The 18,088-nt window shown below is 35.9% G+C and overlaps 1 protein-coding gene, 1 long non-coding RNA gene, 1 other non-coding gene and 1 pseudogene across 3 annotated transcripts; 2 read left to right on the top strand and 2 right to left on the bottom strand.

Annotated features, from left to right (window-relative positions):
• Positions 1–697: 697 nt before the first annotated feature.
• On the top strand, positions 698–2,900 carry LOC134304827 (uncharacterized). Its single transcript, XR_010008203.1, has 2 exons — positions 698–844; positions 2,570–2,900. It is a non-coding gene; the product is annotated as an uncharacterized LOC134304827 (long non-coding RNA).
• Positions 2,901–3,566: 666 nt separating this feature from the next.
• LOC134304828 (5S ribosomal RNA) lies at positions 3,567–3,685 on the bottom strand. The gene has a single exon (XR_010008204.1). It is a non-coding gene; the product is annotated as a 5S ribosomal RNA (ribosomal RNA).
• A 438-nt stretch (positions 3,686–4,123) lies between these two features.
• On the top strand, positions 4,124–4,233 carry LOC134304829 (5S ribosomal RNA; annotated as a pseudogene).
• Positions 4,234–7,877: 3,644 nt separating this feature from the next.
• On the bottom strand, positions 7,878–9,137 carry LOC134304812 (piggyBac transposable element-derived protein 3-like). The gene has a single exon (XM_062990046.1). The coding sequence runs from the start codon at positions 9,135–9,137 to the stop codon at positions 7,878–7,880; it is 1,260 nt and encodes a 419-aa protein (XP_062846116.1).
• Between the last annotated feature and the right edge of the window lie 8,951 nt (positions 9,138–18,088).

Below are 18,088 nucleotides of genomic sequence, written 5' to 3'. Positions count from 1 at the left end.
CAGTTTTAGTCATTTTAATTTTACTTAACTAAAATATTGTAATATAATAATAAGGACCTGGCGAGTGCAGCCAATGGTAGTGAGGTGAGTGGTTGAGTTAATGTTGTGGAGCCCCCCCTGCCATGGGCCCCGGTGCACCTTCTGTATCTGCCGTAGTTTTTCCTGCCCTTGTAATTCACACAAGAACTATTTTTAAGAATGTTAAGTGTACTATAGGAGCGAGTGTGTAGGGAAGCTATCAGAAGTTCTGTTCATCAGAGTTCTGCTTCATGCACTTTTAAGGAACGCAAATTGCCACAGACACGCAAATTTATGTGACACCAACAGCTCAATAAAAATATTGTGATTAAAAATTATCACGATTATTTTTTTTTTAATCGCGATTAAAAATTTAACGCCTTAATCGCGTTAATTACCGCGATTAACGACAGCCCTAATAATAATATACACTAATTCATGAGACACACATCAGGGAGCTCAATCTGAGAACATAAACTTAACTTTTGCTGTGGTCATTTTGCAGGCTAGCGTGGAGAGCAGAAACGGAATGTAAACATGAAGTACAGTCAGGGAGCCCAATCCCCCCTATCTCAATCCGCTCCCTACTCACTCCCCCTCTCCACTCCGCCTCCGTTTGCGCGTTCACGTGGAGGGTCCCTCTGTAGTGGAGTGTTAGTGAGGAGGGAGCGGATTGGGAAAGACCGCATGAGGTGCCGTACGGTGCCGGTGTTACGGAGAATTCAGTTCCCCCTGTTTCCCCTTTAACGCGCATGTGCAAAAATCACGACGTTTTTTTCAGTCGCTTCGTTGAGCGTCGGTTTATTTGGAATATGTATTTATAGCGGTATGTTCTTTTCACATTTCATGTTGTATGTTAGGTAGTTTGTGATTAAATACATACTTTAAAGTATTGAATGAACTACTGTCAGAGGTTTTATTGCTCCACCCCGAGGTTTTCACACTGCTGTCTTCAGCCTTGCTGTCAATCAACTAGAATGAACGTGTCAGATTTTTTTGTAAATAAATCCTAATACAGAACATGCTCTTATTCACACACTAGTTTGTTTATTCTCGTTTTGTCGCACAAGATAAAGTTTTGGTATAAACTATATCGTACAGGACAATAAGTAGTCTGTTATTATGTAAGGTTATTCATCTCCGCTGCACTACCATTTACTTTCAAGAATAGTTTCATTCATGGTGATCTCTCGTTCATTTAAACTTCACAAACTGCATCCATGTGATTTAAAAATTAACAAACAGTATGTAGAACAAGTTTAACCTATAGATCAGTCCATTACACTAACAACACAGGGGGGAACACATTTACCTGGAGACCTGGAAAAAATGGTTCCCCACATGTATATCACTGTGTGTGTAATTATAAAACACTACAGTGATGCTGGTGATGTATTTAACTGTTGTCATTATGTAGAACAAGTTTAACCTATAGATCAGTCCATTATACTAACAACACGGGGGGACACATTTACCTGGAGTCTTGGGGAATATGGTTCCCCACATGTATATCACTGTGTGTGTAATTATAAAACACTACAGTGATGCTGGTGATGTATTTACCTGTTGTTATTATGTAGAACAAGTTTAACCTATAGATCAGTCCATTACACTAACAACACAGGGGGGAACACATTTACCTGGAGACCTGGAAAAAATGGTTCCCCACATGTATATCACTGTGTGTGTAATTATAAAACACTACAGTGATGCTGGTGATGTATTTAACTGTTGTTATTATGTAGAACAAGTTTAACCTATAAATCAGTCCATTACACTAACAACACAGGGGGGGAACTCATTTACCTGGAGAAGGGGAATATGGTTCCCCACATGTATAGTATATTACTGTGTGATGATTCTTTTTTTTTTTTTTAATGCAAACTACAGGCACACACACATTTTAAAAACAAATATCTGTATTAGAAATTAGTGTTAAACTAAATTATGCATATATTACAATTATGCAAATATATAATAAAGAAGTCCACCTCAATGCAAATTAAAACGTAAATACATATTTATAGCTTAAGAAAAATATATATATTTTAAAACGAAATAAAATAAAATCTGGGATGTGCCCTGGGATTGACTAGCATCACATCCATAGTGCACTCCTGCCATACGTCCAGTTTCCCCAGGAACAGTTCTGGATCCTCCACGGCCATGACCAGGATAAAGCAGTTACTAAACAGAAATGAATGATTAATTTACTATCTACTTTTTAAATAAACTAAAAGAGCAACATAAAATAAAATACAGCAACAAGCAAACTTTTTAGAAATAACGTCCCAGTTAAACTTGGTCTAATCTTCAGTACATACAATACACTTCCTCTACTGGTGGGTTGCAACACATGACTGGTAGTACCAAAGAAATAAAAATAATGCCTTAATTTTATTGGCTTTTTCATTGCACCATGCTATTACATATGTCCTTGACTTTCCCTCTGGGATTAATAAAGTGATCTATCTATTATAGCTACACTTGTAATTGAGAAGTCTAAAGTAACCATAAAACTATTGTGTGACTTTTTATTGATCAATTGAAGGACTGTATGATCATTGAGATTGCCTGTGATGGATGTGACAGATGGTACCACCAGTCATGTGTTGCAACCCACCAGTAGAGGAAGTGTATTTTATGTCTGGCAAACCGTCCAATGCCTCCCACAACACGTCTTGAGCTGGAAGTTGCCCTGGAGCGAGAGTGGCAGAGGATCCCACAAGAACTGCTGGACAATCTGGTTCACCCCCACCAATATGTCACTTGCTACTCAATCACGATAATTGAGTTTGCATCTCAATTGCATAATCAAACAACTTTCTTTGACTTGTCGTTTGCTTTGTTGATGTTCTTGTTTAATAAAAAAAATGATGATTCTTTTTTTATTGCTTCATATTCCTTTTGAAATATCCCTTAATTTTTGTGAGCAATGTATTATTCACTTATTTTTTATTGTTGTTGTCGTGTTTGTTGATATTTAAATCATTTCTTTTTCGAAAACTGTTTATAGGTTAAAGTATAAAAGCATAAACACCACCGTCTATAAATGAATGTATTGCGTTGGTCCTCCACTTGAGACTTTTATGTAAACAGACACAACAACAAATAATTAAAAAGACAGTAATAATAAATAAATAAATAATAACAATAATGTCACAAATCTATACCACATCTACAAGACGTAACTTATTTCTAGCACCACTAGATGGGGATGATGTCTGGACATAATTTTGAACTTCATTTTTAAAGTCACTAAAATGCTAAAGATCCTAATTTGGTTTTTCAGTATAGTTATTAATAAATGCAATTCAGGGAAACGGTTACATTTTTAAAGCAGGAAAATAAAGTTATTCGTTAAGCTTTTTAAAGTTATATTGACAAAATAATTTCCTTTTGTACAGCCAGGATGGATAAGTGTTTTACTCTACTCAGAATGAAAGTGTCAGCTGGCCTTTTTCTTCACGTATTGCTTTGATGATGAAGAAAAAAAGAAACTTTTCGGCTCCTTTAGCAGGAGGTTGAAGTAAAGATGTGTGATGAAAAGCTTACAGCACCTGGTATTCCCAGGCGGTCTCCCATCCAAGTACTAACCAGGCCCGACCCTGCTTAGCTTCCGAGATCGGACGAGATCGGGCGTTCTCAGGGTGGTGTGGCCGTAAGCGAGAGACGCTGCAAATAGTTTCCTTTTTATAGTCGTCTATCATTCAGCCTTTCACTTCAGCAGGTTTAGATTATTTATTGTCGTGTTTTTTGTTATTTTAGACATCATTTCTTTTCCTGTAAAACTGTTTATAGGTTAAAGCGTAACAGCATAAACACCACCGTCTATAAATGAATGAATTGCTTTGGTCCTCCACTTGAGACTTTTGTTTAAGTAAACAGCGTCTTAAATATGACGAGCTTGATTAGTTTATAAAGGCTCCATCGTCCCAAGTGTTTTTGTAAAATGTTGCAGGCATGAAATGACGACTTTTCTGGTACATAGGAACTATGAGACGCTTTTTAAAATGGGGCGTGTAGAATAGAGAAAAAAAAAATACTGAAGTGAAAGGCTGAATGATGGACGTCTTTAAAAGAGAAACTATTTGTAATGTCTCTCGCTTATGGCAACATCACCCCTGAGAACGCCCGATCTCGGAAGCTAAGCAGGGTCGGGCCTGGTTAGTACTTGGATGGGAGACCGCCTGGGAATACCAGGTGCTGGAAGCTTTTCATCACACATCTTTACTTCAACCTCCTGCCAAAGGAGCCGAACATTTTCTTTTTTTCTTCATCATCAAAGCAATACGTGAAGAAAAAGACCAGCTGACACTTTCATTCTGAGTAAAACACTTATCCATCCTGGCTGTACAAAAGGTAATTATTTTGTCAATATAACTTTAAAAAGCTTAACGAAAAACTTTGTTTTCCTGCTTTAAAAATGTAAATGTTTCCCTGAATTGCATTTATTAATAACTGTACTAAAAACCAAATTAGGATCTTTAGCATTTTAGTGACTTTAAAAATGAAGTTCAAAATTATGTCCAGACATCATCCCCATCTAGTGGTGCTAGAAATAAGTTACATCTTGTAGATGTGGTATAGATTTGTGACATTATTGTTATTATTTATTTATTTATTTATTATTACTGTCTTTATTTTTATTTATTTATTTGTTGTTGTGTCTGTTTACATAAAAGTCTCAAGTGGAGGACCAAAGCAATTCATTCATTTATAGATGGTGGTGTTTATGCTTTTATACTTTAACCTGTAAACAGTTTTCAAAAAAGAAATGATTTAAATATCAACAAACACGACAACAAATAATCAAAAATATAACAACAATAATAAAAAAATAAGTGTTTGTGCAGAAAGTTTTAGTTTGCACCTCTTCACAGAAACTGATGTAAGATGTTAGTGTCCGTCAGTTCGTCCAGGTTTGCAGCTGCAGTTTTAAAAACAGACCAATCCGTGTGTTCAACACAGTCTTGTAGTCCTAGTTTAGCCTCTCTGGTCCATTTCTCTGCCTATCCAAAAACAACTCTGGACAACCACTTTTGTCCCCACAGAATAACACCACGAATCCGTCCAACTGATCGGAGCTTTCACACGAATACAATAAGTAGATTTTATAGCATTTTTTAAGTAAAATTAACTCAAATAATAGCCAAAAATTCAAGAACTCAATTCCATTAAATAAATTTAACACAAAACATTTGTATAAAATCTACTGGACCACTGATTCATTTTTTACAGTGTAGTTTTAAGAGAGAGAAAGAAAACACAGTGAACACTGCGGGGGGTCTCAACAAAACTGATCCTTCACCCCTCTTACTCCCCGCTTTATAGAACACCTTACTGTGACGTCACAAAGCTGCTGTTTAAATGTGAGCTCCTGAGTTTTAACTGTAATGCAGATCAGATGTTACTAACTTAACACTACTAGAGTTATCTGCTGACTTCACTCAACTTCTGCTGATAGGTTTGCTTGATTTGCATTGTTTTTTTACCTTTTATATGATTACTACTACTACTACTACTTATTATTATTATTATTATTATTATTATTATTAACACTGTTAAAAATTATAATTCAAATTACAGAAGTGTTCACATTTAATAAAAAAATCAATTATACACTAAAAAAACAATCTTTTGAATTTACTTGATTTTAATGTGAACATCACTCCCACATGATCAGAATATAGCCAAAATATTTCACACATTTAAACTATTTAAATTAATCATGTTAATGCAAGATATTATTTCTCATTACTTTAAAATCAAGTTATTGATATCAAGTTTCATCATGTAACAAATTGTAATGCCAGCTACATTTTTATTGCCATTATTTAAAGATATTATGTAACTCTGAAGCAATTTCATTATGTTCATGGTACCATAGTTAAGTCCATGGTACCATAGTTAACTTGCTTTATAAAAATTAACTCCATTCAAATGTATCATAGAAATGTTAAGTGTACATCTATTAATACAAATATAATAATAAAATAAATGTAAAAATTCATATTTGCAAAGACAAAAAGGCAGAGTCAGAAATGTTGTACTAAATGGCTTTAGTCAGTTTGCTTTGTAAAACTTGAAGAACTTGCACAAACTTTACCATAAACTTAGTTCCCATAAACCAGTTTCACATCAAAACAAATACTAACCACTGTAAACCCTGCAGTGTATTCAATCACAAATGCACAACACAAACCCTCATAGTGGATTCACAATGAAAAAGCATTAACATGTGTTACATCCCAAAGTGATCTATGGGTGACAGGGATGTAACATAATACTACTACAATAATGAAATAATAAGGAGGAAACAATCTTTCCAAAACACACAATTTATTTATAAAATTTCTAAATAACAATGAAAACAACAACAAAGAGAAATCCAGCTCTAAGCAAATCTTTAAAGAAAAGAACGAAATGGATGAGAGTAATAACAGAGAAAAATATCAAATAAAGAAACACACTTAACCTAAAGAAAACACACACACACACACACACACACACACACACACACACACACACTCCCTCAAAAACAGAGCTTAGTGTCACAACTTTTAATGTAACCTCAAGATCACTTTGAAACACACGAGTAAGTTCAGCCGATGCCAAGCGTGCAGACGACGACGCCCCACGATGCCGTTACAGAAAAAAGTAATGACATTACTGTAATGTGTTACTTTGTACCGTGTTACCCCCAACACTGCACACTGTAGTTCTCTCTAAATCTAACTCAGAGATACAGGGCTAATGGAGGTTTATTACTGCTGGGCTGCTGTTCAACTCCAGTCCAGTTGGTGACGCTGCTGCGTCTTAAGTTGTTCTGCTATCCACCATTAACCATCATAAGAAGAACAAGAAGCTGCTGTGTTTGTACTGTAGAGCCTCATCTGTAAGTAAAATATGTATTTAATTATAACCCTTATATTTCATTATAACTACATTCTAATTCATAATAAACTAGAGTTCATAATAAAACATCACTGTGAGGATTTGAGGAGCTTTATCTCTGCTTTCATTTAAACACACAAACTATTAGCTGCTCCGCTAACTGTTAGCATCACACATGATTCAGTACTGATGAACCGATTCATTTGAACCGACCCAGCAAAGTGAATCAATTGAGCGGAACTGATTGAGTTTCTTCATGATGAAATCTCACATTTTTATATAAACACGTGATATTTTTAAACTTTGTTTATAGTGGAACTTTGTTTACAGGTGGTTTGTAGAGTTTTATAGTCACAGTCAGGTGAAAAGTGTAAGCGAGCGTCTTTAACCCTCTGATGCATGAATTATGAAATCCTGAGTCAAGATTTTTTTTAAATGTGTCTTTACTTTTCTTAGGGAATGACAAAAAATTGTATTAACTTTTTTTTCAAAAATGTTATTTCTTCAGGAAGTTACAGACATGTCCACAACAGTGGACTACATGCGCTTAAGCACTCAACATAAAACAGTATAAACTTAATGGAATAATGAATCAATCCATGTTTTATCATAAATCCATGAGCACATATTCCATTGTGTGCTTTGAAAATCACTTGAACATACTTTCAATCAATCTAACATTCTATAGCCCTATTGTTTAGGCCTAAAAAAGAGAACAAACAGTGCTCACAACTGAAAAAGCTTCCATGTAAGGTAATTGGATGTTTAAAAACATCTCTAAACAGAACAAATATATTTGAGTCTCCATATTTCTTTAAGAATGCATGAATTGGAATAACTTGTTATTATCATTATGTTTTCAACAACAAGAATGGACAGTCACTGCATCACTGAACATCTGCATCTCCAAAACTCCTCTACTAACTTTTTCCTAACTTCTAACCCTCATCAAACGCTCAGTCTTAGGCTACATGAAAATTGGCAAAGCATCCAGGGCAAAGTGCCACACGGCACTGAATGCAGATGTATTTGGTCTTCCGTGTGCATGCAGCATCGTGGCATCTGTTTGCATTTTTGACCTGAGTGAGCTTGGGCCAGTGATTTGCTGTGCTGAACCTGACCTCACTGGGTACTTTGGTCACTGCTCTGCGCTTTGCCGGAGGTGGGGTTCCACTGGGCCTTCCTCTTTTGCTTTGCTGGAGGGAGCCAGTATTTATCAGTGCACGGGCCACAGAAGCTTTGAAGATGAGGAGATTCATCTTTTCCAATCCAGACATCATGTAGAGTCGCCAGGCATTAACAACGGTCACATCCAAAAAATGAAAGAACACTCGGATGTACCACCGTTTGTTTCTACGTCTGTGGGGATACATTGCCACACACTGGTCAACAAGATCCACCCCACCCATGTGTTGGTTGTAAAGGGCCACTGAGTAGGGTCTTTGGACACTAATCATCGTTTGTTCTTTCTTGAGCCATCTTTGGGCCACATCTTCAGGGGACTGGCCAGCACAGGTCGATGCCATGTGGATGACTGAGCTGTCAAGCCAACGTGTGACAGTGATGTTTCTGTTTGTGCTGACAACAGAGCAGGCCCCTCTGCCTTCTTCTTTCAGTTGTTTTTCACTCTTGAGTTTTTGACTCGCTCCTTTCACTCTGTTTGCTCTGCATGTACCTGTGCCATAGATGCCCATGTTTTTCAAGGCCTCAAGGAGTGGAATACTGCAGAAGAAATTGTCAAAAAACACCTTGTGGTTTTTGTGCTTTATGTCATCACAAAGGCGCATCACTACATCTCCAGCCATTCCCAAACCACTGCTGTGACCCCTATTTGCTGAGCCCTGGTACACTTCAAATCTGTACACATAACCTGAGGACCCTGCCCTCACCCATACTTTCACTCCCCAGGGTTTGGGCTTTTTTGGTATGTATTGCTTAATTGATAGTTGGCCTTTGAAGGGAATTATTTGCTCATCAATTGATTGGAATTCTTCAGGGTCTGCTGCCGCCAGGAATGTTTTCTGAAGTGTACTTAGCACTGGTGTTATTTTGAAGAGCCTATCTGTGTTTGCTGGCTGGTATGTATAGTTATCCACAAAGTGCAGATGACTCAGAATTTGCTCATATCTGTTTACAGACATGGCATCTGCAATTATTCCAAGACGAAGGCCATCCTCACTGGACCAGTACATTCGTGCCCTAGGATATCGAATGTACCCCATGACCATATTGATCCCTAGAAAAATTTGCATTTCTTCGCTTGTCACTGCCAAATTTTCTTTCCCTTTCTGCAGAGCATACATGTCATCTCATCGATGAGATCTAAGGGAAACAGATGCCTAAATAAATCAATTGGTTCTCTTCCCTCAACATTCACTTTCCTGTCTCCTAGAAAAGGTGGCAAGTCTCCTTCAAAGTTGTTGTCTTGGACTTTCCAGACATATTTGCGAGGTTGAGTGCAGGCAGGTGCCTTGCGAATATTTCTCTGGGTAGGTACCATACGGACATTTTCCTCAGCTCCCTCAACATGCTGACCTCTCTCTGCTTCCTGTCCTTCATCATCCAGGCCCTCGTCATCTTGACTTTCAGCATCCTGACTCACTGTATCCTTACTGTCTGCATCTCCTTCATCATCCTCATCTCCTATGTCTCTATTGTTCTCTGGCAGCCACTCCTCATCACTGCTGTCACTATACTCATTGTCACTGGAGTCGGAGGGAAATTCCTGGACTATTCTATAGTCTTCCCTATTCTTTGCTGCACTTGTGGTCTAAAAATATGACAAAATTATAATTTTACCAACACAAACTACAACAAATCTGCACAAAAATGTGTATATTTTTAAAACTAACTTATAGGTATATCCAAAATAAATTGAATTGCAACCAAATATGACAAAAATATATTTGTAACTAATACAAACTACAAATAATCTGCACAAAAACTTATATTGTTTTAAAACTAACTTATAGATGTACCCAAAATGAATTAAATTGCAACCACATGACAAAAATATATTTTTTACCAACACAAATGACAGCTAATCTGCACAAAAATTATATATTTTTAAAACTAACTTATATATGTACCCAAAATGAATTAAACTGCAACCAAAACAGTCATAATAAAAGATAAATCAAGTATATGACTCATGTTGAAAACATACTTAGCAATGCATAACGTCCACTTTGTTGGACACATGGTTAATCGTAATTTCCTACTTATTTGAAATAAAATGTTCAAAACTAAAAGAATAATATTGTTACTTAGATACTCCTGCATATCAGTATATTTTTTTTACCTCCAGGGTTCTCTTAGAATAGAATGATTGACAGGATATTCCAGGAGTGGTCAACAAGTGTGTCTGTCTGCCAGTCATCTTGGATTGAGATGGCATTCACTTGTAGTTACAACAACTAACCACTGAATGAAACTCAATGGAGGGGGGCAGTAGAGAGCACTCGAAGCACTGATATGCAATTCCACCATAGAAACTGCTGCATTTAGGAGAAAATGACTATTAAACAGCTGTCCACTGTAGTGACCGCTATGCGTCAGAGGGTTTTAATTGTTTACTGCGTGTCTAATTGTTTACAGCGAGCGTCTTTAATTGTTTACTGCGGGTCTAAACCATGTATTACGGTACCCGAAGTGTTGAGGGTAAAACTGCTGTTTACAGTTTATTAAACATTAATTACCGTGTTCTGATGCACAAAATCCACTCAAATCAAGATTTATTTTATTAATGAAATACATTTCAGACATTTTTACTGTAGGAATTTGTTGTGATCGGATCTCAAACTCATGTGAAGTGTCTATTCGGTTGTGTTAATACCACATTTTGAAGAGCAATAATATAAGCAAATCAAATTGTTATTAAATGTCACCCCTATGATCATGAAGAACACTTACTCGAGTACTAATCTTGTGATTTTTAGATCATTTTACTGTAGGAATTTGAAATAATGTGATGGCAAACTTAAGCAAAGTGTCATTTTTGTTGTGTACAGACCAGCTTCAGTTCATAACAATAACAACAGCCAGTTACAACAGTCTAAATAATTTTCCTTTAAATATAAATACAGCACATCTATCTGTCTGTCTTTCTGTCTGTCTATCTATTAGAGCTTTAATAATGCAGTCAGCAGAAGAGGGAGACGTCACCCCTGTGGATCTACAACATGACGGATTTCAGAAGAAAATAATACAAAAGGAGGATGATGAAGATGATGATGATTTCTTCTGTAAGTAAACATGAAGCATGATACAGTACAGTGTGGTACAGTACAGTGTGGTACAGTACAGGTATAGTACAGTATGGTACAGTATAGTATGGTACAGTACAGTATGGTACAGTAAAGTGAGGTACAGTACAGTGAGGTACAGTACAGTATGGTACAGTACAGTATAGTACAGTACGGTACAGTACAGTATGGTACAGTACATTGAGGTACAGTATAGTGTGGTACAGTACAGGTACAGTACAGTATAGTACAGTGTGGTACAGTACAGTATGGTACAGTACAGTGTGGTACAGTACAGTATGGTACAGTACAGTGTGGTACAGTACAGTATGGTACAGTACAGTATGGTACAGTACAGTGAGGTACAGTATGGTACAGTACAGTGAGGTACAGTATGGTACAGTATAGTATGGTACAGTACAGTGTGGTACAGTACAGTGTGGTTCAGTACAGTGTGGTACAGTACAATATGGTACAGTACAGTGAGGTACAGTACAGTGTGGTACAGTATGGTACAGTACAGTGTGGTACAGTACAGTGAGGTACAGTATGGTACAGTACAGTATGGTACAGTACAGTATGGTACAGTACAGTGTGGTTCAGTACAGTATGGTACAGTACAGTATGGTACAGTACAGTGAGGTACAGTATGGTACAGTACAGGTACAGTACAGTATGGTACAGTACAGTGTGGTACAGTACAGTATGGTACAGTACAGATACAGTACAGTGAGGTACAGTACAGTATGGTACAGTACAGTATGGTACAGTACAGTGAGGTACAGTACAGTATGGTACAGTACAGTATGGTACAGTACAGTGTGGTTCAGTACAGTATGGTACAGTACAGTATGGTACAGTACAGTGTGGTACAGTACAGTATGGTACAGTACAGATACAGTACAGTGAGGTACAGTACAGTGTGGTACAGTACAGTGTGGTACAGTACAGTATGATACAGTACAGTGTGGTACAGAACAGTATGGTACAGTACAGTGTGGTACAGTACAGTGTGGTACAGTACAGTACAGTGAGGAACAGTACAGTGTGGTACAGTACAGTATGGTACAGTACAGTGTGGTACAGTATGGTACAGTACAGTGTGGTACAGTACAGTGTGGTACAGTACAGTTAGTTTTGGAGTCACTAATCAGTAGAAGTAATAAGAGAAAGTGGATAGTGGGATTAGAACCTGTACTGTACCGTACTGTCCTGTGCTGCTACACTCCAGTCTGGATTTGAGTTTTAATCTAACTAGGATTTATTTGTGATTGTAAAATCAAACCCACGACCTTCAGTTTCCTCCAGTTGTTGAGTTTCTTCTTCTCATATTGATGAATTTCAGGTGAAGTCACTTTAATCCCTCCAGAACTTGTTGCTTCTGTGGAACTGCTCTTCTCAGAGGACCAACAGTGTGGAGGTTTCCAGATGAAGCCTGTGAAGAAGGAAGAACCTGAAGATACAGATGAACCCAGTAAGACTATATTTTGAATATTGTTGTGATCTAGTGTTCAGATTGTAGATTTTAGTCAATAAGTGAGCAGGTGAGTGAAATGAGGAGACAGAAGTAAAGAATATTAAACAGATAATTCTGACTGTACAGTGTGTAGACTAGTATATAATTACAGAGTAATGCCAGGTGAATACAAGTGGCTGAATGATTGGGTAATGAATGAGAATAAATAAAGTCGAGTATATAAGCTGATATATTTAATATATACGTGATTGTTTGTGCTGATGGTCCTGGAGAGATTTTGTGCTGATGGTCCTGGACAGCGTGTGATCCGGACCAAAGATGAAAAGGATCCAGACTGTTATCAGCAACATGTTCTGCCTTCAAGACGTCGTCTTTTCCAGGGATGTCCAGCATTTTTTAACAAGATGATGCAAATCCACCTGCTGCACACATTACAAAGGCGTGGCTGTGGAATAAGAGGGTATGGGTAATGGACCGGCCTGTCTGCAGTCCTGACCTGTCCCCAATAAAGAACTATTTTTGGAACGTGTTGCAGAGCTGAAATGCAGGAATAGATGTTTATTAATAAATGAAATGAAGTTGAGCAGATAAAAGATGAAATATCTCAGCTTCATCCTGTCTGACATCAAATAAAAGTCAAAGTCAGTGTAAGAAACTCTGTTTTATTATTTTCCATACTGTCCCAAGTATTGTTTTTTTTTTTATTTGGGTTTGTATTGTTATTATTATTATTATTAAATCTGCTGAAACCCTGTTTGAACAAAGGTTTATAGATCGTCCTTTTTGACAGATAGTATAGAAGTACGTGTCTGTTAGTTCTAACTTAAGTGCAGTGTTAATTTTGACAGCAAATTTTGATTTAGTTTTAGTCATAATCTTTTGACTAAAATGTCATTTAGTTTTAGTCGTAATTTAGTCATCTGAATTGTTTTAGTTTTAGTCTAGTTTTAGTCGGCTAATTATCATAAGACTTTAGTCGACTAAATATACAGTCGATGCGCCCGGACCGCCCCACCTGGGGATCAAACCCAGGACCTTCTTGCTGTGAGGCGACAGCGCTACCCACTTAGCCACCGTGCCGCCCTAAAATACATATAAAGGGTGTAAAATGTAAATGCTTTTTCATCAGTTCCCTTAAATTATTTGTCATTATATACACTTACACAAAATAAAACATTTTTAACCAGTTATGGAATATTATTAATGTTTGAATGTGCAATACACACAAAACCAGATTTAACTTATTTCAGACAACATCTTTATTTACCTGACCTTGCTTATTGAGCATAACAATAACAAAAGATTAATGACCAGTAGGCCTGCTCTGCCTGAAACATACAGTATATGCATTGTTCATAACAAATTGCATAATACATTCTATATAAAACTGGGTACCGTAAAAGCAGCTGTGCCGTTAGCAGCTGGGATGAAGCATCATACAGTGAAAGCTTGTATTGTGCTCATGCAGATCAGTGTGAGCAGGAAATGATGAATGCAGGATGAATCACGTTACAGGACTTTAGCATCAGATCTCAGTTTAACATTTACAAACAATCTTTATTATTTATTATGTTATAAATGTATTTGATTATTTATAATGTTATAAATGTATTTATTATTTATAATGTTATAAATGTATTTGATTATTTATAATGTTATAAATGTATTTTATTATTTATAATGTTATAAATGTATTAGATTATTTATAATGTTATAAATGTATTTATTATTTATAATGTTATAAATGTATTTGATTTTTTATAATGTTATAAACGTATTTGATTATTTATAATGTTATAAATGTATTTGATTATTTATAATGTTATAAATGTATTTGATTATTTATAATGTTATAAATATATTTGATTATTTATAATGTTATAAATGTATTTGATTATTTATAATGTTATAAATATATTTGATTATTTATAATGTTATAAACGTATTTGATTATTTATAATGTTATAAATATATTTGATTATTTATAATGTTATAAACGTATTTGATTATTTATAATGTTATAAATATATTGGATTATTTATAATGTTATAAATGTATTTGATTATTTATAATGTTATAAATGTATTTGATGATTTATAATGTTATAAATGTATTTGATTATTTATAATGTTATAAATGTATTTTATTATTTATAATGTTATAAATGTATTTGATTATTTATAATGTTATACATGTATTTGATGATTTACAATGTTATAAATGTATTTATTTTTTTATAATGTTATAAATGTGTTTGATTATTTATGTTATAAATGTATTTGATGATTTATAATGTTATAAATGTATCTGATTATTTATAATGTTATAAATGTATTTGATTATTTATAATGTTATAAATGTGTTTGATTATTTATGTTATAAATGTATTTGATGATTTATAATGTTATAAATGTATTTGATTATTTATAATGTTATAAATGTGTTTGATTATTTATGTTATAAATGTATCTGATTATTTATAATGTTATAAATGTATTTGATTATTTATAATGTTATAAATGTATTTGATTATTTATAATGTTATAAATGTGTTTGATTATTTATGTTATAAATGTATTTGATTATTTATAATGTTATAAATGTATCTGATTATTTATAATGTTATAAATGTATTTGATTATTTTGTGCTTCAGAACTGAACAAGGATTTCTCCTGCTCCTCGTGTCCACGTTCCTCTACAACCCAAAATCAGCTCCACAATCACATCAAGAGCTGCAACCATGTTAAATATGAGAGTCTGGTGAAGATTAAGACTGAACATGAGGATCTGACGCCCACCAGAAGCTCCAGTAATCAGCAAACGTCCTCTGGTACTGTCAGCATTAACACGTCTCTCAGTCACACACAGAGAGAAGGAAACGTCTGCTCACAGTGTGGGAAGAGCTTCAGTACCCGGGGTACTCTCAAAATACACCAGCGCATTCACACTGGAGAGAAACCATATCAGTGCTCACAGTGTGGGAAGAATTTTAATCAACAGAGTCATTTTAAAAGACACCAGCGCATTCACACTAGAGAAAAACCATATCAGTGCTTACAGTGTGAGAAGAGTTTTAATCAACAGAGTAATCTCAAAATACACCAGCACATTCACACTGAAGAGAAACCGTATCAGTGCTCACAGTGTGAGAAGAGTTTTAATCAACAGAGTAATCTCAAAATACACCAGCGCATTCACACTGGAGAGAAACCATATCAGTGCTCACAGTGTGGAAAGAGTTTTAATCATCAGAGTACTCTCAAAAGACACCAGCGCATTCACACTGGAGAGAAACCATATCAGTGCTCACAGTGTGAGAAGAGTTTCAATGGACAGAGTACTCTCAAAAGACACCAGCGCATTCACACTGGAGAGAAATCATATCAGTGCTCACAGTGTGGAAAGAGTTTTAATCATCAGAGTACTCTCAAAAGACACCAGCGCATTCACACTGGAGAGAAACCATATCAGTGCTTACAGTGTGGGAAGAGTTTTAATGAACAGAGTCATTTTAAAAGACACCAGCGCATTCACACTGGAGAAAAACCGTATCAGTGCTCACAGTGTGTGAAAAGTTTTAATACACAGAGTGATCTCAAAATACACCAGCGCATTCACACTGAAGAGAAACCGTATCAGTGCTCACAGTGTGAAAAGAGTTTCAATGGACAGAGTGATCTGAAAAGACACCAGCGCATTCACATTGGAGAGAAACCATATCAGTGCTCACAGTGTGGAAGGAGTTTTAATCATCAGAGTACTCTCAAAAGACACCAGCGCATTCACACTGGAGAGAAACCATATCAGTGCTCACAGTGTGAGAAGAGTTTCAATGGACAGAGTACTCTCAAAAGACACCAGCGCATTCACACTGGAGAGAAATCATATCAGTGCTCACAGTGTGGAAAGAGTTTTAATCATCAGAGTACTCTCAAAAGACACCAGCGCATTCACACTGGAGAGAAACCATATCAGTGCTTACAGTGTGGGAAGAGTTTTAATGAACAGAGTCATTTTAAAAGACACCAGCGCATTCACACTGGAGAGAAACCATATCAGTGCTTACAGTGTGGGAAGAGTTTTAATCAACTGAGTCATTTTAAAAGACACCAGCGCATTCACACTGGAGAAAAACCGTATCAGTGCTCACAGTGTGTGAAAAGTTTTAATACACAGAGTGATCTCAAAATACACCAGCGCATTCACACTGAAGAGAAACCGTATCAGTGCTCACAGTGTGAAAAGAGTTTCAATGGACAGAGTGATCTGAAAAGACACCAGCGCATTCACATTGGAGAGAAACCATATCAGTGCTCACAGTGTGGAAGGAGTTTTAATCATCAGAGTACTCTCAAAAGACACCAGCGCATTCACACTGGAGAGAAACCATAGCATTGCTCTTAGTGTGGGAAGAGTTTTATTACACAAAATAATCTTAAAACGTATCTGATTGTAAAAGTGAACTTTTAATATCACTAACATAATAACAGAACAAAATCTAAATACTGATTATATAGATTAAACAGCTTTAATACACAGAAATCAATACATGTGATTTAAACATGCAGTACAAATGTTCTTTAGTTTTGTGTTCAGGATATTGGTATAACATCATTCTTAACACTATATCTCCAACACAGTATTAAAATAGAAATAATACATAACTGGTAGACTTACCCGGACAGTCTGTCTGAGGATTTTATTCATAGACATTACAACATGTTGGATTGTCTTTGCTAGAATTCACTTAGCTTAGTTCTTTTCCTAATTGGATAGATCTGAGATAAAGCAGACCCTAGGTAGGAGGGAGTTCTTTAAATGCATGAAGGCCTCATCATGAAATTATACAGATAAAGAGAGAAAAATAAAGAATAATTCATGGAATAGTCCAGTGGTTCTCAAACTGTGGTACGCGTACCACTGGTGGTACGTGAAGCAGCACGAGGCGGTACGCCAGATAATCTCAGAAAAGTAATTACATGCACCGAAAAAATAAATCATTTAATAATTATAAATAAAAAAATATGAAACAAAATGTGTAAATTACTAATAAAATCTGTTTCAAAGTTCTTATAATTCTATTTGAATAAAATCAGTTTAATTAAAACGAATGTGTTTTTAAAAATATTCGGGGCTACACAGACACTGTATTTCATTACGTCTATACTTCACGTTCGGGGTTTCCATCTCGAAATTTCCAAAGCATTATCAGTAAAGTTCTCAGTAAAGTTCTCAGTAAAGTTCTCAGTAAAGTTCTCAGTAAAGTTATCAGTAAAGATATCAGTAGCTCTCTCGCTTTTGTCAGAGCAGATCTGCATTTGAAGCTCACTGATCTTGTTCCTGACATCACAAGGCTGCTCCGCTAAACAGGCGCTCCCCTCTCACTCACATGCTCAGTGCTAACTGCAGATATACTAGTGATGGGTCGTTCGCCAACGATCCGATTCTATT

The sequence above is a fragment of the Trichomycterus rosablanca genome, unplaced genomic scaffold, assembly GCF_030014385.1.
Source record: "Trichomycterus rosablanca isolate fTriRos1 unplaced genomic scaffold, fTriRos1.hap1 scaffold_118, whole genome shotgun sequence".
NCBI lineage: Eukaryota > Metazoa > Chordata > Actinopteri > Siluriformes > Trichomycteridae > Trichomycterus > Trichomycterus rosablanca.
Note: the sequence above shows the minus strand (reverse complement) of the source record. Positions and strands in the feature narration are given on the sequence as shown.

What these genes read in the sequence shown, in the direction of transcription:
- LOC134304812 (XM_062990046.1), bottom strand. Translation starts at nt 9,137, where the DNA reads ATGGGGTACATTCGATATCCTAGGGCACGAATGTACTGGTCCAGTGAG.